The 26,694-nt window shown below is 36.3% G+C and overlaps 1 protein-coding gene across 1 annotated transcript in view; it reads left to right on the top strand.

Moving 5' to 3' along the window:
- Positions 1 to 26,694, top strand: part of CSMD1 (CUB and Sushi multiple domains 1) — a 1,210,601-nt gene that overhangs the window by 870,341 nt on the left and 313,566 nt on the right. The window contains exons 13-15 of the mRNA XM_037392820.1: positions 16,458 to 16,640; positions 18,397 to 18,723; positions 25,683 to 25,877. Coding sequence (XP_037248717.1) covers positions 16,458 to 16,640; positions 18,397 to 18,723; positions 25,683 to 25,877 — 705 coding nt within the window. The remainder of the gene's footprint in view (positions 1 to 16,457; positions 16,641 to 18,396; positions 18,724 to 25,682; positions 25,878 to 26,694) is intronic.

Here is a 26,694-nt window from a genome sequence, read left to right as displayed (position 1 = left end):
TATGTTTTGCATAAAACTTTAAGATAATTTAGCTTAACTTGTATTTATTGTTATAACACATAAAGAACACATTCTCGTTCTTAAGGTACACCCAGTTATAAAAAATTGTGTTTTTCTGATAAAAGCCAACAATAAAACTCTGGGAGTAAGAGTTCCCTTTATTTTTTGCCTTGTTTAAAATGTGTATTAAGTCTGCAGGGAGATGCTCAGGAAAGTTAAAATTAAGAAAGTACAATAAATTTAAATGACAGATTTAACTGAGTAATCTGCCTTAAATTCATGGGTAAGGGCTCTCCTTCATTAACATTATAACCCTTCGTAACTGCAGCTTAATCTTCTTCAAAAGAAGTATACAAATCCTCTGAGAAGGATTAAACTACAATAATGTGAGGACAATGGTACACCTGGACAAGGACTTGTCCTTTAGCATGGCTTGACTTATGAGCCTAGAGCTTGTGACTTTAGTTGATGATTCCTTCTTAATGCCACATTTAGATATTTTTCCAAATTGTAATATGATGTGATTGGGACACACTAAGTAAGTTCTTCATCAAAAACGAATGACTATAATATTACAAAAAAGCATACATCTCCAGCAATATATTCTTTGTGAACTTAAGAGCATCACAATGGGAGGCCATGATTAAGATAGCTAAAATTGAACTGATGAAACATTTCTGCAAGAAATGATAAATTTTCAAATAATTATCAGCAAATAATGACAGTGGGTAATTTAACAGTGCCTAGTAGTTGCATTATTTAATAAAATTAATATTTATAAAATATTATTGTATATACATATATGCACATATATTTTTATATTTGCATCTATAAACCTATGCATAGTCATGTCTGCTTACAGACTTGAAGTCTATCCAGATTTTATTGCCAGATAAAAGATCTTTTTTCTTCACTGTTTCATAGAAATACGCCCAGCTCCTATGAAAACTTTCTATCTCCAACTTTAAATATTGGTTTTAACATTCTTTTAAAAGTTTGATAAATTATTTTCAAAGAAAAGTTAAAATATGAACTTGTTGGTAGACATCACTTTAAAAAAAAATAATCCATTCAATGTTGTGTTAAATTATTTGTAATTTTATTGTGTTTGTAAACTGATCACTACTTGAAATCACAGTAATGTTTTGACAGGACTTATAGAAACAGTTATAAACTTTCTCTTTTTATTGTATTGTCTTAGCAATTAATTTGATAATTAGTAACATTCATGTGTGTATTTGAATACAAATATATTCTGGCATTAATTATAATTCATATTTTGATATTTACTTAGTTTTATCTCTCTAATGTAAGTAGTTCCTTTACCTGTTTATAACATAAGATATTGGATTTATGGTTCTTTTTCTTATATTTTTGATGACAAAAATAGGCTATATATCATTTAATGTAGTAAATCTTTTGACTAATCCATAGCACAATCATATTTCCAATTTCACAGCTAACAAACTGAACATGAATATTTTTATCATTAGAAATCGATTCTGTGCTATAAGATGATACAATACAGGCACACATGGCAAAATCAGATAAAGAAGAAAGGTGAGCTGTAGGGTGGCCATCTGACAAAAAATCGAAGAGGAAAAGAAAACTTTAAAAATTGGCTCCAACTGTCATAATTTTCTGAGAAATAATCTAGGCAACTATGATGATATCTTGTTTGTAAATTATTTGCTTTATGTTAGTAAACACTATTCCTGCTTAAAAAAAAACCAAAAAAAAACCCAACCAAAAAAAAACCCCAAACAAGTCATTTGTAAGAATGCAGAGAAAACACCTTCACTAAACATCCCTTCCTATGACAAACTTCTGTAATACAGTTTAGGACCAGCTCAGAGAGAGCGGGAAGGAGCCTTACAGCACAGTAGGGCTTGGGGATTTCTTACAGGGAAAGGGAACTGACAATTTATTTTCTTTCCCATAAAGACCCGGAAGAGACAATATAAAGTTTGCTGCAACCCAGAAACTACCTTGGACCACATTTGTGTTGCTAAATAAAATGTGGCCAGGGGCTGTGCTCTTGCCCTGAGGATGCATGTACATAACATTGTCCTAAGAGGGGCCTTGTTTACCCACAGACAAACTGTATGTGTGCATTTCTATGTATGTGTCTTGAGGTAGGGCAAGAGGGTGTTATTTCAGTGTGCCAGTGATGTGCGTGCTGCATTGCAGGCCGTATTTCCTGTTTTCATAGCCAGAAACTGAGAGTATGTACTGCGACCACACAGTGCCTCAGAGGGTGCTGGTAGGCATCACCCAGAAGCATGCTAAAGCTGGTGCAGCATGGGTGGGTGGAGATCCAGTGCTCAGACTCACCCTTGTCCCTGCTTTATTTAGTGGTAGGACTTTAGCGGCAGAGTGACTGGCCTAAGAACCTTGGAGGAAAAGACTCATAGCAAGGACACAGTGAAAAGTAAGAGAACTGTGCACCAGCTCTCTCTCACGCATTTCCAAGAACAGATCTGTGCTGTCTTTTTTTAAAGCCTTCATGTTCATTTTGGTATTTTTAAATATGTTTTTAGATATTGTTTATTCAGTGATGTCACATTGTCACAATTACGTGTGGTATTATATCAACATCCAGATTAATTAATACTTGATGTTTAGTTTTCTAAGGTTTTGAAATTATGAATCTGTGTGACTTTATCAGGAGATGCCTTTCTTTTCCTGTTTATTGATATTGATGTGTGTGTTGCGGGTTAAGCCAGTACAGGCAAGGAGGGAGAGAGATTCTCCACATTTCCTTCAAGTGACCAGACCTGGTGGGACAGTCTTTCCATAGCTGAGATGCCAGCCCATATGGTGGGGAGGGAATAGAGATTCTCTTTGAACTGCCAGAGCTGGCAGGCCAGTCTATCCACAGCTGGGTGCCTCAGTGTCTACCCAGACCTTTATCACCAGGGTGCTGGTGTAGGATATCAGCATGCTCTGTTCAAATCTTTGCCTGCACTGGATGTCATCCAGATCTTGGAGGCCTGGTTATTGTCCAGGTCACTGTAGACCTCCTCCACCACTGCTAATTCCCAGTTCAGTGTGTAAGCCTATTTTGTAAAACTGGTGTCTTATGAATGCTGTACTGAAATTTAATACAAACCACTTCACGATATCTTTTTATGGTAGATTAATTTTATCTGTTACAGAGATTTAAAAAAAATCTGGATTTTTCTTGTTCATATGCATTTTTCCATCTTTCTAAGTTAAACTAGATTCTTCTTATCATCTCTAGGATCTTTGTGAGGGTATCGATAGGCTTTTTTTTTTTTTTTTTTTAATAGTTTCACCATGAAAAGATAAAAGACGTAGTCATGTTTGGGTCTTTAAACAGTTTCTGTGTCATTTTTGCCTTCATCATAGCATTTATTGAATTTCTTAAATGTCACTGTTGATTACCATGTGCCAAATGGAAATAATTCCTAATGTCACCTAATTTCAAATGAACAATTAAACTTGGATCCCAAATACTCTTTAATAAAAACACAATTCATATTGGTAGTTGTAACTGAAGCAAGATCTATGGGAAATATTAACAACAGCTGAAGATTTTCTTTCAGACGCATATACTTATATTAGTAAGGTCCTCTGTAAAGAATTGATTTATTTCACTAGAGTTGCTTCAAAGTTCTTCAGTACTTTATTCTTCCTAAGTCCTTTCACCAGCTGTGTGATTTATCCATACAGCTCATAAACAGACATTAATTTCACACTCTGACTGAAATTGATTTGACATGCGAACACCTCCACCTGTTACAAAGTCAGCATATCTGTTGTGGTTTAACCCCAGCTGGCAACTAAGTAAAGTACCACTCAGCTGCTCTCTTTCACCCCAACTGGTGGTGGGATGGGGAGGAGAATCAGAAAGAAGGTAAAACCCATGGGTTGAGATAATAACATGGTGTATACTATAATAACTATGGTATGGAATATCCCTTTAGCTAGTTTGAGTCAACTGTCCTGGCTGTGCTCCCTCCTGGCTTCTTGTGCACCTGCCCACTGGCAGAGCATGGGAAACTGAAGAGTCTTTGACTTAGTGTAAGCACCGCTTTTCAACAAGTAAAAATCAGTGTGTTATCAACATTATTCTCATACTAAATGCAAATCGCAGCACTGTACCAGCTACTGGGAAGAAAATTAACTCTATCTCAGCCAAAACCAGGACAATATTCTCCAGGACAAGGTTTTTACATTGCTTTCTTTATTTATTGGCAATTTGAAGTGGGTTATTATTATTCAAGATGTAATAACGATTTATCTTTGAATTACTACGAAACTTGAGAGAAACAATAGTTAGTATTCCAAAACATTGTCAAGAACAATTATTAAGTTGGTTGGGTTTTTTATTGTTTGTTGTATATATGGTAGTATATAAAAATAAGATCCATTCAGACTCTTTATTAAATGTGTGAATCGCTGAATAAGGTTAACAAAAAGTTATAATAATATCAAATTTAATGTTGTGTGTGCTTGCATGGTCTCTTTTGCATGTAAACACTTCTCAGTGTATAGTACTAGTCAATTTAATTTTAATCATGAAGAATTAATGACATTTACTAGAAAATGTATCTTCTAAAATGAGCAGTTTAGATGTTTTCTGAACATGTCTCATAAAACATTGTACAATGAAGATTTCTAAGTGCATAGAGTAATGAACTACATTAAAGGGGGGATTTGTGCAGATGAAGCCATACAGTATATGCTGACTGTAGGTGAAAAGCATCATATTAATGCAGTAAATGACAGTATATTTTCAGAAAGGAATGACTTTCAGAGAGCAGTACAAATGACCTTCATTGCTTACAGTTTGGTCTGTAATATGATATTGCAATTTTTTTAAAAAAATAGTATTTTTAATGATCTTAGGTTTAATTATATACCAATCTTCCACTCCCTTGTACCTTCCCCTCTCCTCTGACCTTTCCAGGCCAGCGTAGCCATGGCCAATCCTTTCTTGAATAGGAAATTATTTACACTTTGTGGAAAATTGTAAAAGAACAGTCCCTTTATGATTCACTTGTAGGCTTGGTATTAGTATAATGTTTTCAAAGGATCTTTATTTTTCATGTCAATGTCCAAAGAATTACTTAGTGCTTAAAGAACTTTTAGAAAACAGTGTACTATTTACTTCAAAACAAAATCATTATAGTTAGAACACACTATAAAAAAATTAATATTTTGCAGATAGTCTAGCAGTATCAGTTGTAATATATAAAATAAAGGAAGTACATGATTCCTTGTAAATACAGATGTAAACTGGTGCCAGTCTATGTCTCTGCCTGTTGATGTGTTTTTCCTGTCTTTCGAAAGAATAAGAGTTAGTTATCATTTTCTCAGATAGTGACTATATTTGCATTTGTTTAGATGCCAGGGAGTGGTATTAGCATGTGTACACTTGCAAAGTGTTCTCACAGAACTGAGTTCAAACACTTTTTTTTTTTTTTTATTAAAAAAAATATTTTTAAGATATAAACCCTTTGGATTTTTCGTATCATCTACTGTACTCACCACATTTCAGTCTGTCTTTGATGGTTCCAAGATCCTACATATGTTGCCAATTTTTATTTTCTAACGTCTATATGGCCTCTGCATGAAATAGCAAAAAATGTTTTTGTACAGTCAACTTTATATAGAACATGATAAAAAAAAAACAACAAACGTATCTGTTGATGCTTCTATTGTTTTGTATTAGTGTGCTGTAGCAAAAGATTTTCAGTAAGTAGTATTTTTCAAGCTGATTCAGTTTGCAACTGAACTTTGACTCATGATTCCAAATATTATCATTAAAGTTGCTTGATTCAAAATCTAATACACTGCTTGGAACCACTGCTATAGAGTCCTCTTGAGCTATTTTGCTAACAGTAGTATGTAGAGAAAAGTGGGAATTTTAAAGGATTTTAGCAAGAACTGGATGTTTTAAATGTTTTAAAAACTTTCCATTCATTCTTACAATGTGCTCAAGAAAAGTGGACACATTGTATTTGTTGAGATTCTCGTCTCATCTGCCAAGACTACAGTTATCTAAAATAAGATTACTATTCCTGGTCTGTTTGCTTCTCTTAGTATAGACACGTGGAATGTATATTGGTATGCTTTCACCAGAACGTGTACCATGATAGGACCAACATAAATGGACATTTACTGTGTTTTCCCCATTACTTGCACTATTTGAAGAAAAAAACCCACTCAACTTGCTATAGTCTTTTTCAGCTTCTCTTCAAATATAAGTCCAAGATTTCAGGATGCTGCAATGTGTTAAAACCATTTTTGCAATCTTTTCCTGTCACAATGCACAGGACTAGAAACTTTATGTTAGAAGCCAAAGAAAGATTATCTTCATTAAAAAAAATAATTTATTGTAATGATCTCTCTAATTAAAGCTACACAAAGTGGTGTTATTCAGAGCAACACATATCATCTGTATTCAGGATGAAGTGTAACCAGGAAAGCATGGTGTTCATGACTCCAGCACATATCCAGACCTTTTCTTTCCAATCTGGAAGTTAATAAATGTCAGGCTACAATTTATATATATATATGTATGTCTTGCATTAAAGTGTAAACTTATATAGGAATCACACAACTTTCTTAAGAACTCAAGACCTGTCTTGCATGGCAGTTTTATGACCTGAAGGTAACTTTCAGAATAAGTGTTCTTTGAGACCTAGTCTTTAAATTCTTCAGTTTCTAGTTCACTGTATCATTTAGAATTAAATTCTTGAGTTTCACTAATTAATATAATAATTTGGAAACTACAAAATTGATGTTCTAGATGGTCTAGATGACAGAATAGAAAAGGTAAGGCATAACAGTTCTTTTGTTGTGGACACATACCATGTAAGATCATAGTATTTTCCAATGTGCATGGAAACATAAAGGGAATAATTATATTATTATATGATTCCAATAATTAGAAGAAAACGCAGGCATAATGTTATTAATATGTTGTCAAACATTTTAAAGTCACTTATTTGTGGTTTTAGGCAAATATCTTTGCGATGAATAGTTAAAGTATTTTACTTGTACCCCAGTGACACCATGAAAGTCATAGTTAAGCTTGATTATATGTAATTTTAACAAGCACAGGACTTTCTTAAAGCAATTTGCTGGGGGTTTTAGGTTTCTGCAGTTAACCTCCACAGACAAGCAATATTAAGAGGGAGTGGTTTTGGTGGTGGAAAAAAACATTAAATCCCCAGCATAACCCAACCTATCCTTCTTCCATTTTCTTCTGGATGTGAAAGTGGAAAAACAGGATGTTGAATAGAATTTTGCAACTGAGAAGTCCAATCTATCCATGTAAAGTCAAAGAGATGGCTAATACCCATGAGGATTCTAACATGCTTTTGTGAAATTTCAGTTGTTTAATTACTCTCACTGAAAAGAATGCATTAATTTTATTTATTTATTTATTTTCTTGCATGCATACTGTCCCAGCAAAATATTTACATGCATGTATAGGTATACACTGTTTCAGTATGGTTATATGGAATATCTTACAGAGTGAATTCTAAGCTGTGAGGCTTTTATTTTTCTTTAGAGTAGTTATGTTAAGATGTTCCTCAGAAAGCGTGCTGTATTAGGGAGAAAAAGTTTTGTTTGCCTTGTCCTGGTTGCTAAAGCCTTGATCAGGTTGACATCTTTGGAAAGAGAAGGAAAGCATGTCTTGTTTAAGCACAGTCCAGGACTCTCAGGTGGCCGAGAGAACAGGAGCCAAGAAGGAAGAAGGCACAGCAAAAAAACTGTAATCATACAAGCTATAGATACGAATAGATAAGAATGTAGGTAAGAACAGGAACCTCTTTGCAGACAGAAGGGGTCGCATGCAATAAAGTTTTAAAATTAATCAAAGAGAGAAACTTAGAAATCTTGGGGTAAATTGTGCATTCCCCCAAAACACTAAAAGTTCCTGGACTGCGTCCAACCCTGGAGGGCAGGATTTGTCCTGCAGACATAGAATATGAGTGTAGCGTGTAAATATGCTTTCTTTTTTTTCTTTTCTTCCCTTCAGAAGAACGTTTTTAGAGCAGCATTTCCTCCTTACTTCTTTACGAAGTAAAGTAAAATTAAGTTATTCCTAAGTCCACGCTGTAGTAATATTAGTACGTTCAGTTGCAGTGTAATCACTTTTCCTATTTCAGATACTACTAAGGCATCATTCTCCCTCTTTATCCATATCCATGGATGGATTCCAAAGCTGACATTTTTCATTTGAGCACTTACTGTTTCTATAACTTGCATTAGTAGCATTCCAGTCTTGAAGCTCCCACAAATCCCATGCATGACATCCCTTTTAATCTTCCGTTATGTTTGGTGAAAATGGGCTCATCCTTCTTGGTCTTTAAAGATGAACACCCACTGTAAGGTACAGAAGTGGATATTCAGGGAAAATAAGGTCGTGCCATCAAACATTAATTTTATTTTACAAAATTCTCAGCTGGCATAGGCTTGAAATTTTGGTGCTTGCTTTTTCCTTTGAAGAGTATGAGAAAAAGCAGATCTTATGTGGGTATAGAGGCACAAGAAGACATGTACACCTACAATATATGCCACAGGGCTACAGCATCTTGAAAATACTATGCCACTGTTTTTTTGTAATATCATTTGTATAACATTATATAATGTTATGATTGGTCTAAAAGATACATATACTAATCTAGTTGAAGCAGTTCTATTACCTAATGATAATTTTTATTCACATTTATGCTTTGAGATACTACCATTCTCTAATTTTAATCAATTTAATATGTGCTAAATTGATTTTCTGATGCCGATTTTTAATTTGGATGCCATTTTTTGCTAAATTAAGTGGTTGAAAGAAGTCCAAATATATTGTGTCAATCAAGTTTATGATCTAAAAATCATATTGTTTGTATGATATGACCAATTTTCCATAAAACCATGTTAACTAATGTTAATTATATTTTCATCTTTTAACCCTTTCAAAATAGACTCCTGTGTTGGCTGTTGCACTACTTTGCTTAGGATCAGTGCTGGCTTTACAGTCCTATAATTAGACAAGTTGATTTGTACTTTTAAATTATCAGTAGCACATTGATTCTCGTCTAGGCAACTACCATGTCTTCCTTGCCAGGATTTAAGATTATTTTAGGTAAAGATGTTCAAGGACGTTCTATTGTAAAGGAGGATAAAGCGTATCACTTTCGCAGTTTGAGGGGACAGATTATATACACATGAAATTGTGTAATTCCTTGGGTCCTTTTTTCTCCAGTTTTTGAGACAGTCATTACATGTGACCTTGTCCTGTCAGCTGGGGCCTCCCTTGTCCTCCATAAGTTCTTGAAGATAATTGCTAATAGTTCATAGACTGCTTCAGTTTAGGATCTTTAATGTGAATTTAATTAGGCCCTGTTCCCTTGAATATGTCTGCATTTTCTAAATAGTCCTTAACCTGCCCTCCTCCTATCCAGCCCTTTAATTAATTTTATTTAAACTTTTGTTACATAGCTGTGAATTCATTTATTTTTTTCTGAAAAAGTGAAGATGTTCTTCATTCTCCTTTCCTGAATAGCTCTTTTTCTTTCTCTTACATTTAATGACTTTCTACAAGCTCTTATATTGTCTCTTGCTTCATTTCATCGTTCACCTTTTCACAGGATTCATCCTTATGTTATTCTGATCATTTCTGAGGCAGCTGTGCTTGTTTTCGACTGTACTTCCTATTTTCTACCATAGCATGCCAACTTGCATTCCACAGGGTATCTTTGGGCTAACCTTTGTCCAGGGCACTGCTCAGCCTGATGTATAGACAGGCTTTACTCTTTCTGTTAGTAAAGAAACATGAACTCCGCAATTTGAACAATAGGACTTTCCTTATCACAAAACATCAGAATAAAAGTATACAGTGAAACTGAAAGACCATAAAATGTTGATACTAAACAATAATGATTGTGTAAGGAAAGAACATGGTTAAGTATTCAGTGATAAATCAAGACAGAGATAATCTCAGAGAATTTTCCCTGTTCCCAGTGATGTGTGGCTCAAGTGCTTCCTCTTTGTCTCTAATGTATTTGTGCATTGTATTTCCTCTTTTCTTCCATGTATTTGTGCAATCACTTTTAGAACACATATATTTCACCTGCTGAAAAAAGAGATTTCCAGTCTATGTAATTGGTTCTCAGTTCCTCAGAAACAGTAACTTTGATCTTTTGTTTTCCTTCTCTCATTCTGATGTATCCTTTTTTATATGGAGGAACAGAACTGCATACAATATTTAGTGTACATAAAATAGGTTTTTGTGTGATGTCAGAATACTATTTTCTGTTTTGTTCAGTGCTCCTTTCCTAGCAGTTACTAACATTTTCAGTAGCTTACAGTATCATAGGATTATCTTTAGGGTGCAAGAATTCTTGTTCCTGAGTGGTAACCATCAAGTCAGAACCAATTATTGTGCTTGCAAGCTCAGTATATGTTTTTTTCCATATTTAATTTTCTACAATTATAAATAATGAATTTCATCTGCAGTTTAATCAGTTGTTTAGTTGGTATCATAAACTTTTCCCCAAGTAACAGAGAGCTTCTTCCTCATGCCTGTTCAGATTTGGTCTACATCTACCCCCGGGCATGTGAAATTGATGGCAAACCAATGACATTTTGTTTTTCTGCATTCTGTAATGGAATACTGAAGTACATGGTAAATATTAAAATGTTTGTCAAAGAAGTTCAATCGGTTTTCTTCTCAGATTGTTTTATTACTTTCAAGGATTTTTATATTGTAAGGTATGTTATGATATGATATGTTACGATACGACACATTACGATATGATATGATGTGGTATGATATATTATTACCAACAAGATATTAATATACTATGATAGTGAACTGTTAGCTTAAACGGATTTCCTATAAAAAAATGTCATGTTACTTTTCCATCTGTCTGATTCTAAGGTCATGTTTGGTTTTTAATACTGAAATAGAATACAATAACGTAGAAGCAACAAAAATTAATCTACTGGATACGACCTGTAGCTTTTTCGATAGCAGCAAGGACAAAACATTTCAGAGAAATTGTGAGAATCTCTTAAAATGGTGCTAGGAACCATATGATCTGTGAAGGAGGCCTTCTCTTTTTATAGTTGGAGACTGATAATAAATTGTACTGTAAAATTTCTTTGAAGAGATTTACTGGAATAATGACAAAATTGTGATCATCTATAAAACCATCATGTAAGGCCACCCTGTTTATAGATTTAGCCCAATCTCATGTTAGCCTTAATAGTCACTTCTACAGTCCAATTATGTGCTATCATCTGATACATTTTTTTCTCTTAGTTTTGATTTATCATTTTCACTTTCCCTAATTGTTCCCATGTTCCTTTGCAGGAAACATATATATAATATAATTCTTGTATTTATGTCACCTTCTGCAATCCTGAGCATATCTCTTTATCCCTTCTCTTTCTATAAGAGTGTCTCCACTTGTGTTTTTAAATCAGATTCCACCGTGTCTGGTATTATGACTGTAACGCAGGTGGGTATAAGGAATAAGAAGAAATAAAATTAATAATATTTTTTTCTTGTATTTATAACATGAGTGGCCTGTCTTTAAAGAGTTTAGATGTTAAACAGAAAAGGTCCTATGTAACATGGAAATAAGCTAACAAACTCTCTCTTCTTTTTTTATTGTAAATGTATACATGTGTCAGTTCTTAGTTTCCCTTAACTTATCTTGACTGTAGCTAAGGCGATAATTATGAAATGTTGTCAAAGTCATGATTTTAGGTTTTAGAGTTATTGATTTCAGCTTTCTCATAGACTTTCAAATACTGAAGTTTATTTATGTATCTCTTCTTTGAAACATGGATTTTTATGTAACATGTTTAAAACACTAATTTAAATTGCATTTATAAATATGAGTTATTAAAATGTGAGGATGTTATTAATACTCTACTAGTAAAAGTTGTATCTAGCTCAGATTTAGTGATTTTATGATAATTCACTAATTATCTAAGCTAGAATATTGGCATTAAGTGGCATTAAGACATAGTGGCATTAAGGTTTTAAATTTGACTGTGTATTTGTAATCTAGTGGGGGGGGAGTACATTACTACCATTTACTACCATGCCTAATAAATTCAATACTCCCAATTGTTTTAATCTTTAAATTATTTTATAATATATGACACCTTTCAAATAGTAGTCATAATACTTATTTAGATACTTAATATACTTTAGAATCGCCATATTTCTTTCTGTGAAAGAAAACACAGCAACAGAAACTTCTCTGATTAAATTCAGATGCATATGATCTTCTCATCAGAAATCAAATCTTGTCATTTTTCCAACATTAAAGAGAGAATATTCCCTGAAACTGAGTATTCCTGTTTTACAAACAAGATGAAAAGTCTCTTTCCCCATGCTACTGAAAGACAGTATGTGAAAGCCATAAACAATTGAATAAGATCAATGTTAATATTTCAGTAACCAGAGGAAGCTGATGTTCAAATTTGAGTTTGAGAGCTTATTTGCAAACTTCATGAAGTGCACACAGCTCTAAGGACTCAGCTAAAAGGAAGTCCCACATTGACTGGGTACACAGAATAATCCTAAAGGAACAAGGGTTTTTTTGCCACACTTGAAATGTGTTAGCATAGCTTTTATTTTCATGGTTTTTATTTTAAGAACCTTTTCTGTCCCATAGGATTTCTCTAAGAGCTCAACTAACTTGGCCAGAAGAATGTTCTCTTTGTAGAAAAGCCTCTTTGCAAATTATGAAGGAGAGTAATTGCTGTGTGTGTTGAAAAAAGAGGCACAATGCACCTCAACTGCATTTAGACATTTAAAAAATTAGTTTTCTGATCAAATCAGTGGAAGTAAGACAGGTACCAGAAGAGAAAATGAAATAAAAAGCTATGTTACATCCCAGAGGACAGAAAAATATTGGGAATTATTACATACCTGTACTACTGTAGATCTAGTTATAAACAAATAGTATTCTTTACATATAAATACTGAACCCTGAATTTGACCTTCTCTGTCTTCCCTATGTTTTGGTCTGTCATTACTATGTGACAGAAATCTAGCTCTCTACTAAAAAGAAATGTACAGACAGTCTTGCATCTGACAGTCTGCTTTGTTCTGTCTCTCCCTCATGGTTTGCTGAAAATTAAGGAAGTGAATATTTAATATTGGGTTCTGGTGCTGGCAGAATATTTACATAGTTCTATATCTTTTTCAACACCTTAATAAGCATTTTAAAATTTGGGTATTATAACAGATTACTACTAAAAGTTTTTGTCTTTTTATGGGGAAGGGAAGTTTTGTCATCTTAACCACTACAGACCTGCAATGAGTCTATCTGTAAGAAATTCAGTCAGTTAAGATGCAGCTGTTTGAGGTTTTGGTATTTTTCAAATATTTTGGAAGGAAATATTCTACTGCATGCATTAATTACTTGCAATACAAACGCAAAGACAGATGTTGAACTGAAAAAGTGCATGGAAAGTTGTTAAAGCATCTAAATTGGGTGTTCTTTTGTTATGGTGACTTTTGTCTCTCTGTAAAATTAATTGGTAGAATATTAATTGATCTAAAATTCTGGTATTGATAGTTACACCTGTAATGTGAGTAAGAGTGATATGATATGCATGTTATATTGAATCTTCATACTAGGAAATTTATATGAAACTTTAGGATCAAAGTGAATGTTGTCCATTAAAAATGAGTGCTTTCTGTCAACCTGAATAACTTTTTTTTTTTTACTTGAGTGTATTTTCTGCTAAGGATAGATAGTCTTCACTTCAAGGGTTGTGAAGATGTAGATCTCTAGAACTAGATGGAATTGTTCAAGCTTTTTATTGTCAAAATGCAAATAAGGCATCCTCAGAAGTGTTTTATAAATTTGTGACATTTGTTGAATTGTTTTTATGTTGAACAAAAGCATACACACTGAAAATTGAAATGGAAATAAAGGTAATACATTTCATTTTGACATTTTTATGAGTTATTTGGCTTTCCAATCTAAGATAATTTCATTTAAAAACTCCCTTTAATGTATTTTAAGAAAGAACCTAAAGTTCATCATTAAAATATTTTTGAGAAAAATTTTAATACACCTTTATTTTTCCAAAGACTAAAAGTATTTTAAAAAATGTTTGACCTGAAATTAGTTTTAGATTTTAAACTTGTTTGTGCTTCCAAATAAGATATTTAAAAATCCAAAATAATATCTCCAAGTAAAAGTGGGCATATTTGTATGAGGAGCATATATTAAGAAGCACAAAGTATTTGCTTAGTCTCAGAGTTTATCCTGCAGTCATGCCTTCAACAATAGAAGCTCAGTTCTGACTAAAGACATACTGTACTCATTTACTACAAAAAAAGGAATATTCAACCTGCCAGAAGTCTCGTTCTCAGTAATTTCTATTAAAAGTTTTGGTTCACTGATCCGTACCCCTCTCCTAGGGTTTGGTGTATCTCTTGAGAGTTAAAAAAGCATCCTGCTCTGTCTTCTACTTCAGTAAATTTGTTAATTAAAGATATCTTGATACTTCCTCTGTTGACCATGGAAAGAAACATATGTTGTTTTCTTTTAAGGGATACATCTTCAGCAATGTCTTTGCAAAACCTTGTGATTTGCATCCTGATATTCCTTCCTGAGACGGTATTGCCCTGATCTCCAAGATACAACAGGGTTTTGGAAAAGAGTGCTTATGATAATTCTCACATGCTGGATTAGGATAGCTCTGCTGTCAGTGGAGGAGACAAACTTAAAATGCAATTAAAATGTGGTTTCTGATTTTCTGTAGCTCTCCACATTTTCATCTAGGATATGGAGCTGTGGATTGCTGGAAACACACAGGTTTCCACTGCTCCACTGAGGCAGTAGGAATCAATGTCTCAGTAGGAGCAGGCTGATGAAACTGCATTAAAGCATTTGTAAACATATATAATATTTAATCTTTATTTTTCAATATTATTTATGATATTGCTTTAGTGGTATTTAATTATATTTGTGTACTGGACTTCTTTGAAGATGTTTTCATTTATCTGATACATTCTAGCGTTCTGGTAAGACAAATTATTTAAATAAAACAACTTACTCTGGAACTGCTTTGAATTCATAGATGGAATAGTTGCTTCTAATTTTCTATTCAAAGTTTGATTTTAAGATTACCAAGAAAAAAATGTATACCTCTTTTTATCCTGATGAATAACCTGTTCCTTTGTGAAATGTGGCATACCTTTGTGAAAATGCTTGTCAGTAATCTGTTCGCAACTTCTTTAAGAGTGTAAACATAGTGGTTTGACTTCACACATCATAATAATGCCATCCTGCATCTTAAAACTTCTGTTGGAGATAGTATTTCAGAATATACACTTCTTCCAGCATGTAACATTAGTAGATTAAACAATATTTGACAGCTGACATTTTCAATGGTATTAAATTATATTAATATTTATACCATTCAGTGAATTAATGTTTCAGACTTCATACCTTGAATTGAACTAGAAACATTTAAATAATCAGAATTTTATCACTAATTTAATTTGAATCAGATTTAAGACATTTTCCTACAGATGTAAAAACACAGTTTATGGAATCAGAAGTGCTTTATTGTTACTTTTCTGCTCAAATGGAAATTGACAAAAATAACTCCTTTAAATTTAATGGCAAAGAAATGAAGCCTTCATATTTGATGGACAGGCATGTGTATAGTAACTTGTAAGATGATTCAGCATTTATATCACAGGCAATTAATATTTACATTTTCTTTCCTAATGTTGTTATTCGTAACTGTCATAAGACTTAAGTTTTTTATATTCTTATCTTCTATATGTACATTCAATATCTACAAAATAAATAACTGAAATATCAGATGTCCTAGAGAATATCTAGGAAGTATAATCCAAAACGTTAATCTCTTTTCCACGACACTGAATGTAGCTGGGAAAAGTGTGGCTCTAATTCGAAGTATGATATTAAGAAACAGTTCCTCAGTTTTGTTTATATTATATTTTAGTGCTTACGAAGGGCATTGACACTATCAGTAAACTATATACTTTTAATCATATTGATAATAGCTTTATAAATGGAATTGCAGATATGAGAGTTAAGATAGATTCTTTATTACTAGTACTTCATTACCAAAAATAGGATCTACACATGTCCACGGTTAGAATCAAGACTCTGGCTTTATAATTTTACCTTCAAATATGCTCCAAGTCAGTGCAGCCATGCAGTTAAACACGAGTATTGTGTTATCTTCAGCCATACAGGTATGGAAGCTATTAGCCTGTGAAAAGACTTTAGATCCTAAGTCATCTTAGAGGCAGTTTTACAGCATTTACCCCTAGTTCACTTTCAGCTGTAAATATTAATTTAAGGCATGATGCCAAATATTTTGAAAGCACTTCTGATACTGACATATAAATTGCTCACAAATATATTTTCCTTAATATTGTGTTTGAATTTTTTGATATTCAGAAATTGAGAAAGGAGGTTGTGGCGACCCTGGAATTCCGTCATATGGAAAAAGGACTGGCAGCAGTTTTCTGCATGGAGACACACTTACTTTTGAATGTCAAGCAGCTTTTGAACTGGTGGGAGAGAGAGCAATCACATGTCAACAAAACAACCAGTGGTCTGGCAACAAACCCAGCTGTGTTTGTAAGAATACTTGTTTTCTATATTATTTATCTGACTTTAGTTAGCCTCCTGCTTTTCTTAGCACTTGTGACTAGCCAGCAGGAAAATAATTCAAAAGACCTTTTTCAGTCACATGGTTTTTTAGTTGGCTCAGTCATAGCTCATTTACGGGGAACATCATGTAGAACTGCTTTAGAATGTTCTTTCCCCTCATTTTATGTTTAATTGAATCATTTCACACTCTTAATGTAAATATGTGTTGAATTAGACTCTAAATGAGCAATTCCTAATAGCATATAAGTGTTCAAAAGGACTCTGTGGCACATACACATTGATTCTGCCAGTGCAAAGCAGTCTGCAGATCCATGTAAGAAAAGACTGGGGGTGTGGGGTGTGGTTCTGATATCCTGATAAAGCATGAAAATGAATATAAGGAATATAACTATATCCAACATGGAAAAAGGGTAGGTAAGATCTTTAGTGTAAATTTTGTTTTAAAAGGTAAAATGTGTTTGAAGGTAAGCTTGTAGAGAGATTTAAATAGGTGGGTTTTTTCTTACTTTTCTTTCTTCTTCTATGGCAAATAGAGTAGATCTTTCTAGTGCAGAGGTACATTTGGCATTTTTGTTCTCCAAACCACATTACCTTCTCCTATAAAGAGTCTTGTAATTCAGTAGTGGATTTTCAAAACAACCTTAGTGAGGTGTCCAATTCTGCTTGGACACATATGTACTTTTCAGCTGTGTCGATACAGGACTTAACCAAGCTCAGTAAGCTTGCTCTGGACTGTAAGAAGTCTCTATATGCCCATGCAATGCTGAAATGTGTTCAAGCATCTAAGGCCTGAGCATGGAGACAGTGTGGCTGCAATTCTCTCTGAAGACGGAAGTTGTGTTTCTTCATGGTGCTGTATTGCATGGGGTTGATATGTTAGTTTCTGTTGGCAATAGTGTGGAATATTTTACTGTGCTCTACTGTTTGATCTGCATATGCCCTATGAAAGATAATGTAACCTAAACATACAACATCTGTTTACAAACATTGAATTCCATTTGACACATCTGAAGAGCTCAGTAAAGGTTATCCTTTGTGTTAATTAATATGCAGTGAGCTTTCCTCTTTATGAATGTACCTCATGACTCTGAAATCAGTTAGGAATTGTCATGATGAAAATTGGCCCAAAGGAGTGACAAAGAAGGAGAGCTATGAGTTATTTTTGTTTAATTGCCCTGTGTTGTCCAGGGGAAACTAGAGGTAAAATAAGTTTGTACTGTATAATCTTAGGAGTTCGTGATTGAAGCATAACTAAATTTCTACTATTATTTGCATCAGCATGAACTTTGTGTGCTACAGACAAAACCAGCACTTGTGCTTGATGTTTCGGATTGCTAAATACATTTTGACACATACTCCTTTTAGAAGAAAATCACATTTAAATTTGGAGATTGTATTTTCATTTGCAAACAAACCTGCCAATTTTCCCAGATTAAGACACATCAGGCATTATTTTTGATTTCTTTGGCATTTTCTACATGCCTCTAATAATTTCTTGCAGGCCTTGGTGCAGTCACTTAACCTCACTTGGGGAAATAAAAACATGCAAGGCTGACATGTTATAGTCTGTTCTGACAGTCATACACATTTCCAACTTACATGTGTGGTAGTTTTGACATCCAGGCTTCAAAAGCATCCTTTTCCACAAAAATAAAAAATATGAATACAAGCTTTTGTAATGTTTGTTGATAGTATTTTGAGAATCTATTGTTGTTTTTTTTAGTCTCATGTTTCTTCAACTTCACCACACCATCTGGAATTATTCTTTCTCCAAATTACCCTGAGGAGTATGGGAACAATATGAACTGTGTTTGGTTAATTATCTCAGAGCCAGGAAGCAGAATCCATCTGATTTTCAACGACTTTGATGTAGAGCCACAATTTGACTACCTTACAGTGAAAGATGATGGGATTTCAGATTTACCACCTCTTGGCACTTTTTCTGGCAACGAGGTCCCTTCTCAGTTGGCTAGCAGTGGGCATATAGTAAGGCTTGAATTTCAGTCGGATCACTCTACCACTGGAAGAGGATTTAATATCACTTACACAAGTAAGAACCTCTGCTTTATTTTATGCCTGGTCTTAAAATCAAGCTATCTTTCTTCGTAATAATGAAAATAAGAGCAAGTTTTTATTTATAAAAGAAGTAAATTGTAATGCTTGTATAATTGCCCTTCTTTCAGCTGTCTTCTGGTTAATCATTAGCATATCTGAATCTTTATAATTTGTTTATTTTAACTGTTATAGTGCTGAGGAATTCCCTTGATTATATAACCCTTTTTGGTTGAAACTGCATAAGAGCAGAGCACATAAATAAAGTCCAGATAATTCAGATCAAAGCATCCAGTGCAAGTGATTTAATATACTTCTCAATGGAACCAGCAGAAATAAGTTTACAAAGGTGTTAAGATATGGAGATGTTAATCTCAAAAGCATAGACATATAAAAAGCAACTAGAATACCATTGCAAATAAATAGCTCTTGGAACCTGCTTTGCTTTTGCATTTTACCTTCCAGTTACATGGTGTGGTATCTAAGAATACACACCCCTAAGAATATAGATCTCTTCTTTGCAATACACATAATAGTACCCCTCATGCTTTTTCTAGTGTCTAAGAACATAGCTGATCTCATGCAGAAGTCTTTCCTATAGGACTGCACTAATTTTAAGAATTCACTCTTCTTTCCAGCTACAGTTTCTTTAAGAATATTAAGAACATAATATCTTTGAGAATACACTTCTGAAATGTACAAAATTTAGTTGTAACTGGTCAACAAGTTCAAAAGCTTTTAAATGTGGACCTAGCAGTCACATGCATATAGAGAGCTACTGAAAGCACAAGTTTTTTTCATTTGGGAAACTAGGCTAAAAAAATATATGGTATATGAAAGGATATTATGCAACTGTACTCCCAGTTGAAAACTCTAGGAACATCATTGTCATGTAGAAAACATTACATTTGCCATAGACTGCTAACTCTCCAAGAAGTTTTATTCATCATTCAAAGACATTACTTATGTGGACGTTATTTTTTTAGTTACAGAAATTATCTTCTAAAGGTTATAGAAGAAGTTAATTGACAATAAAGTTGTGTGTCACATGTTGCACTGTTACTATCTTAGGTCAGTAAAGATAATCAATTAACAGTGTGTGTGCAGGGTCAAGGTGTTTCCTTGCATTACTTAGGAAGATGCCCCCACATAAAACTGGAATTCATGGATTACAACCCTTTTTAAGTCTTAGATGCCTAAATTGTTCCTTTCCTTTCAGAGAAAAGGGCTAATTATAAACCTTTTGAAAATGGCATAAAGAAAAAAGGGAGATCCTCACCTTAACTGAGACTGTAGAGATTAAAAGATTGACCAGAAAATATGAGGCCTGAAATCTAGGTCTGCTTGTGTCTGAGATTGAGATCCTTTTTCCCGTATGCTATTCTGTCAAAGACAGACCATAATTACAGTCTTTACTATTTCTGTTTGAAGATGGAGAAGTATGCAGTCAGGGATGTAATACTCGTGGATAACCTCCCTAAGAGTCCTGATCACCTAGGTGTTATGCAAAAGAGCTTTCCACCACACTTCTTTTTTTACAGTAGTGTTACTGCTGAGCTTGATGCACACCTTATATGCTAGAATTATCTAAGATCACGTATGCATCCACAGTGGGAAACCAAGATGACAAATGGGAGTTCCCCCTCCTTTATGAATTCTTAATGTTTGTAGGAAATGCTTAGTTTAAGTTCAGCCAACGTGCTAGTATTTCTGGACCTCCTGTGTGTTGCAGGGAAAGTGCTCTACTCATGGTTTAAATCAAATCAGGATCAAAACAGTTTATTGATTTATTAATGAAATATAGCAGACAATCAGTGAACTGTAGAGTCAGGATAAATATCAGCAATTCAACAGATAAACCACAATGTAAGACTCTTACAACATCTTAGAATCATAGAATATGAGTTAGAAGAGACCCATAAGGATCACAAAGTCCAACTTCTTGCTCCAGAACTACCTAAAACTGAACCATATGACTAAAAGATCATCCAGACACTCCTTGAACACTCACAGGCTTGGTGCTGTGACCATAATTGGTGCTTCCTTGTGCTGCCTGGTTTGTCTTAGTATCATAGAATCATAGAATTGTTTAGGTTGGAAAAGACATTTAAGATAATGGAGTCCAACCATTAACCTAGCACTGCCAAGTTCACCACTAATCTGTGTCCCTAAGTACTACATATATTTTAAATACTTCCATGGATGGTGACCCAACTACTTCCCTCTGCAGCCTGTTATAATACTTGACAGCCCTTATGGTGAAAGATTTTTTCCTAACATCCAATCTAAACCTCCCCTGGCACAATTAAGAGGCAATTTCCTCTTGTCCTCTCACTTGTTACATGGGAAAAGAGATTGACACCCACCTCACTACAACATCATTTCAGGTAGCTGTAGAGAGAAATAAGGTCTCCTCTGAGCCTCATTTTCTCCAGGCTAAACAACCTCAGGACCCTCAGCTGCTCCTCATAGGAGTTGTTCTCTAGACCCTTCACCAGCTTCGTTGCCCTTCTCCAGACATGCTCCAGCATCTCAGTGTCTGTCTTGTGGCGAGAGGCCCAAAACTGAACACAGTATTCAAGGTGCAGCCTCACCAGTGCTGAGTGCAGGGGGACGATCACTTCCCTAGTCCTGCTGGCCACATTACTTTGGATACAAGCCAGGGTGCTGTTGGCCTTTTTGGCCACCTGGGCACGCTGCTGGCTCATGCTCAGCCACCTGTTAACCAGCACCCCTAGACCCTTTTCTGCTAGGCAGCTTTCCAGCCACTCTTCCCCAAGCCTGTAGTGTTGCGTGTGATTGTTGTGACCCAAATGCAGGACCTGGCACTTCTTGTTGAACCTCATATCATTGGACTCATTCCTTTGATCCAGCCTGTCCAGCTCCCTCTGCAGAGCCTTCCTACCCTCAAGCAGATCAACACTCCTCCCCAGTTTGGTGTCATATGCAAACTTACTGAGGGTGTGCTCAATCCCCTCGTTCTGATCATCAATAAAGATATTAAACAGAACTGGCCCCGGTACGATACTAGAGCCCTGGGGAACATCACTTGTGACTGTTAACACTTATTAATTTGTAAATACCTTCCCACTCTAATACATCTTCATCCTGCTCTGCTAAGATTTACATACACACCTTCCCCTCACAGGATGTATGAGTTACAAGCACTCACCCCTTTTACTTGAAATGAGTTCCCTGACTTGCACACACCTCATGAAGGGCACAGAGGTCCCCTGGCTTTACATAGACCGACAGTGCTGTTGTCTGCAACTCACTGATCCACTGATCCATCCGCATGCTGGTGAGAACACCCCCATGAGGTCACAGGTGCACATGAAGGTTTGGGTTGCACCCTGTGTTGCCACATCACTAGTTAGAGGCAGACTGCTCCGAGTGTTCCACTAGAATGTTGCGCTGTCTGGCCTAAGCAGTGGCCATAGTTCTTTAGCAGTAGCCTTTATTTCTGACAGATTACCTACAATGTAAAAACCATACTTCTGATTATGTTGGAGGCAAACATCTAGATTTTGTCTAGTGGGAAATTTAACCAAGGTATTCTACTGTATTTTAGCCACACGTAACTAAAACCCTTCCTTCCATTTGAACTATGTTGCATCTGTGGGAAAGTCACTGGATTTAAAGCCAACTTTCTGCTGAGGAGTTTTCTATGCTTTTAATTATATTGTATCATGTATTATATATTATCATATCATATTAGAACTATAGAATGATTTGGGTTGGAAGTGATCTTAAAGATCCTCTGGTTCCAGCCCCCTGCCTTGGGCAGGGCACCTTCCACTAGACCAGGTTCCTCAAAGTCCCATCCAGCCTGGCCTTGAACACTTCCAGGGACGAGGCATCCACATCTTCTGTGGGCAACCTGTGCCAGTGTCTCACCATTCTAGCAGTAAAGAATTTCTTTCTGATATCTAAATCTACCCTTTTTCAGCTTAAAACCACTCTCCCTTGTCCTATTACTCCATGACCTTCTAAAAAGTCCCTCTCCAGCTTTCTTGTAGGACCCTTTTAAGTACTGGGAGGCTGCTATAAGGTCTTCCCAGAGCAGGGTTCCTCAAACTACAGCCCATGGGCTGGATACGGCCCCCCAGGGTCCTCAATCCGGCCCCCGGTATTTACAGAACCCCACCACCCCCACCACCCCCCGCCGGGGGTTGGGGGGAAACCAAGCAGCCGCAGATGACTGCCTGCCACTTCATCCACGCGCCGGCCCCCTGGTTAAAAAGTTTGAGGACCCCTGCCCCAGAGACTTCTCTTCTCCAGGCTGAAATACCCCAACTGCCTCACGCTGTTTTCCTAGGAGAGGTGCTCCAGACCCCAATCATCTTTGTGGCCCTCCTCTGGATTCACTCCAACAGGTCCATGTCCTACTTGTGTTGAGGGCCCCATAGCTAAACACAGTACTCCAGGTGGAGTCTCACGACAGAAAAGCAGAGGGGGAAAATCACCTCCCTCAACATGCTGGTAACACTTCTTTTGATACAGCGTGGGATTTGGTTGGCTTTCTGGGCTGCAAGTACACATTGACAGGCCATATTGAGCTTACCATCCATCGACACCCTCAAGTCCTTCTCCTCAGGGCTGCTCTCAATCTATTCCCTGCCCAGCCTGTATTTTTGCTCAGGACTGCCCTGATCCACGTGCAGGCACTTGCACTTGGCCTTGTTGAACTTCATGAGGTTCACACGGGCCCACGTCTCAAGCCTGTCAAGATCCCTCTGGATGGGATCCCTTCCTTCCAGCGTGTTTATAGCACCACACCACTTGGTATTCTCATCAAACTTGCTGACAGTGCATTCAAACCCTGTGTCCATGTTGCCAGCAAAGATGTTGAACAGTGCCAGTCCCAATACCAACCCCAGAGGAACACCACTTGTCACTGCTTCCACTTGGACACTGAGCCATTGACTGTAATTCCTTGAGTGCAACTATCTATCCAATTCATTATCCACCAAGTGGTCCATTTGTCCAATCCATGTCTTTCCAGTTCACAAACAATGATGTCGTGTAGGAAGTGTCAATAACTTTGCACAAGTTCAGGTAGGTGACGTCAATTGCTATTCCCTCATCCACCAGTGCTGTGACCCCATTGTAGAAGGCCACCAGATTTGTGAGGCAGGACTTGTCCTTAGTGAAGCCATGCTGGCTGTCACCAGTCGATCACCTCCTTATTTTCCATGTGCCTTAGCATAGTTTCCAGGAGAGTCTGCTCCATGATCTGGCTGGCACTGAGGAAAGCCTGACTGGCCTGTAGTTCCCATGGGTATTCTTTATTTCCCTTTAAAAAAATAGGGGTTATGTTTCCCTTTTCCAGCCCATGGGAACTTCACCAGACTGCCATGGCTGCTCAAATATGGATAGCAGCTTAGCCACTTCATCTGCCAGTTCCCTTAGAACCTGTGGGTGCACCTCATCAGGTCCTGTGGAGCTGTGCACCTTTGGGTTCTTTACATAGTCTTGAACTGATCTCACAGTCGTTAGTTCTGCATTCTCCCAGTGCCTGCCTTTGCCTTCTGCGACTTAGGCAGTGTGGCTGGAGCACTTGTCCATGCAAGACCAAGGCAAAAGTGTCATTGGGTACCTCAGCTTTCTCCATGTCCCAGGTAACCAGCTCTCCTGTTTCCTTCTGGAGACGGCCCACAATTTCCCTAGTCTTCCTTTTAGCATCAAAGTACCTATAGAATCTTTTGTTGTTGCCCTTAGTGTACCTGGCCTGATTTAATGAAATCAGCGCTTTAGCTTTCCTAACCTGCTCCGTGGCTGCTTGGGCAAGTTCTCTGTATTCCTCCCAGGCTCCCTGTCCTTGCTCCCACCCTCTGCAGGCTTCCTTTTTGTGTTTGAGTTTATCCAGGAGCCCCTTGTTCATCCATGTAGTCCTCCTGGAATTTTTGCCTGACTTATCTTGGTTGGGATGCATTGGTCCTGAGCTTGGAGGAGGGGATCCTTGAATATTAACTGGCTTTCTTGGGCCCCTCTTCCCTCCAGGGCTTTATCCCATGACACTCTAGCAAGCAGATCCCTGAAGAGGCCAAAGTCAGCTCTCCTGAAGCCCAGGGCAGTGATCTTGCTGTGGTCCCTCCTTGCTGCCCTAGGGATCTTGAACTCCACCTTTTCATGGTCACTGCAGCCAAGGCTGCCCTTGAGATTCATATTCCTCATAAGCTCCTCCTTGTTGGTAGGAACATGGTCCAGTATAGCACTTTTCCTTGTTTGCTCCTCTATCACATAGAGAAGAAAGTTATTGCCAGTGTTTTCCAGGCACGTCCAAGATTGCTTGTGCCCTGCTGTGTTGTCCCTCCAACAGATACTTGGGTGTTTGAAGTCCCCCGTGAGTATAAGGGCTTGGGAATGTGAGGTGGCTCCTATCTCTGTTCATCCTCTTGGTCTTCTTGGCTGGGCAGCCAGTAGCAGACCCTCTCAGTAATGTCATCTGCCCCAGCCCTCCCTTTAATCCTGACACATAAGCTCTTGGTCAGGTCCTCATCCATCCCCAGAAAGAGCTCCATGCACTCCATCTGGTTATTGACATAGAGAGTTACACCCCCTCCTCTTCTCCCCTGCCTGTCTTCCCTAAAAAGATTGTATCCTTCCATTCCAACATCCAGTCATGCGAGCCATCCCACCACATCTCCATGATGCCAATAAGATCATAGCCCTGCAGGTGTGCACTCGACTGACTCATCTTGTTTATTGCCCATGCTATGTGTTTAGATGCATTTAAGTTGAGCCCTTGATGGGTCTGACCTACTGGCTGCAGTGGCAGGAATTCCTTTCTGGTGCTAATAAGTGTTATTATATTACAAATAAAATGTTATTTCCCTCTTCTAAAAAAAAAAAAAAAAAAAAAAAAAACAAGTTTAAAAGGGATGGTACTTCTTCTTGTTGTAATTATTAATAGTATTGTTGTTGTTATTCTTATTATATACTATGTTTTACCAGCCTTTGGTCAGAATGAGTGTCATGATCCAGGCATTCCTATAAATGGGAGGCGTTTTGGAGACAGATTCCTTCTTGGAAGTTCTGTTTCCTTTCACTGTGATGATGGCTTTGTGAAAACCCAAGGTTCTGAAACCATAACATGTATTATGCAAGATGGAAATGTAGTATGGAGCTCTACTGTCCCACGTTGTGAAGGTAAGGACACAATCTCCACTTAATACCTACGGTTTGAATGATGAAACTATTTAAATTTAGCTTATTTTTTACATTTTGCTCATAAATAAGATTGCTTTAGCTGAAGTTATTTGTTCATCTTGTCAAACGAGATAGCAATAATAGAAATAAGATTTCTTTATTTTTTTGGAATAAATTAGCATTGTAAAAATCTGGTTGCTATTCTTTTCAAGTTCTTGCTGTCACCATCGTTACTTGCTAGTGAGTTATAGCTCTTATAACAGTTTTGGCTACAGCATACTGAAGAACATAACTATCTACCACATAAAAAGCAAAGTAAAGATCCTATTTAAAAGTCCTTTTTAAAAATTTGCACCTTTAATTTTTTCAAAACATAAATATGCCTGAATTTATGTATGTAACATATTAACCTGCAGAACATTTTTTCCTGAGAAATATAGTGAAAATCAGAGCTATGTTTTAATATTCATTATATTCCCCAAAATTTCAAACTTTGCTTGTTCTTGCCTATGTGAATAAACAGACTAAGATGAGCAATTATTAGTATTAACTCTCTCTCTAGTATGAAATACAGCGAGAAAAAAAAAAAAGTAGGTTGACTCCTTGATGCTATACAGAGATGGGTTCTAAGGAAAGACATAAGAATGTAGTTAATAAATTAGTGTGGGGTTTTTTTTAAAGTAATGTTAAAAAAAATATATATCTTTTAGTAAACAAGAGATAGATAAATAATCAGACACTTAGTGAAAAATACTTTTTTGAAGAAACAAACCCAAACCTTCTAATTGATGTCACTCTCACACTTCCATTAATTTCA

Source organism: Falco rusticolus, chromosome 6, assembly GCF_015220075.1.
Source record: "Falco rusticolus isolate bFalRus1 chromosome 6, bFalRus1.pri, whole genome shotgun sequence".
Classification (NCBI taxonomy): domain Eukaryota; kingdom Metazoa; phylum Chordata; class Aves; order Falconiformes; family Falconidae; genus Falco; species Falco rusticolus.
This window is presented reverse-complemented; position numbering and strand designations above follow the sequence as displayed.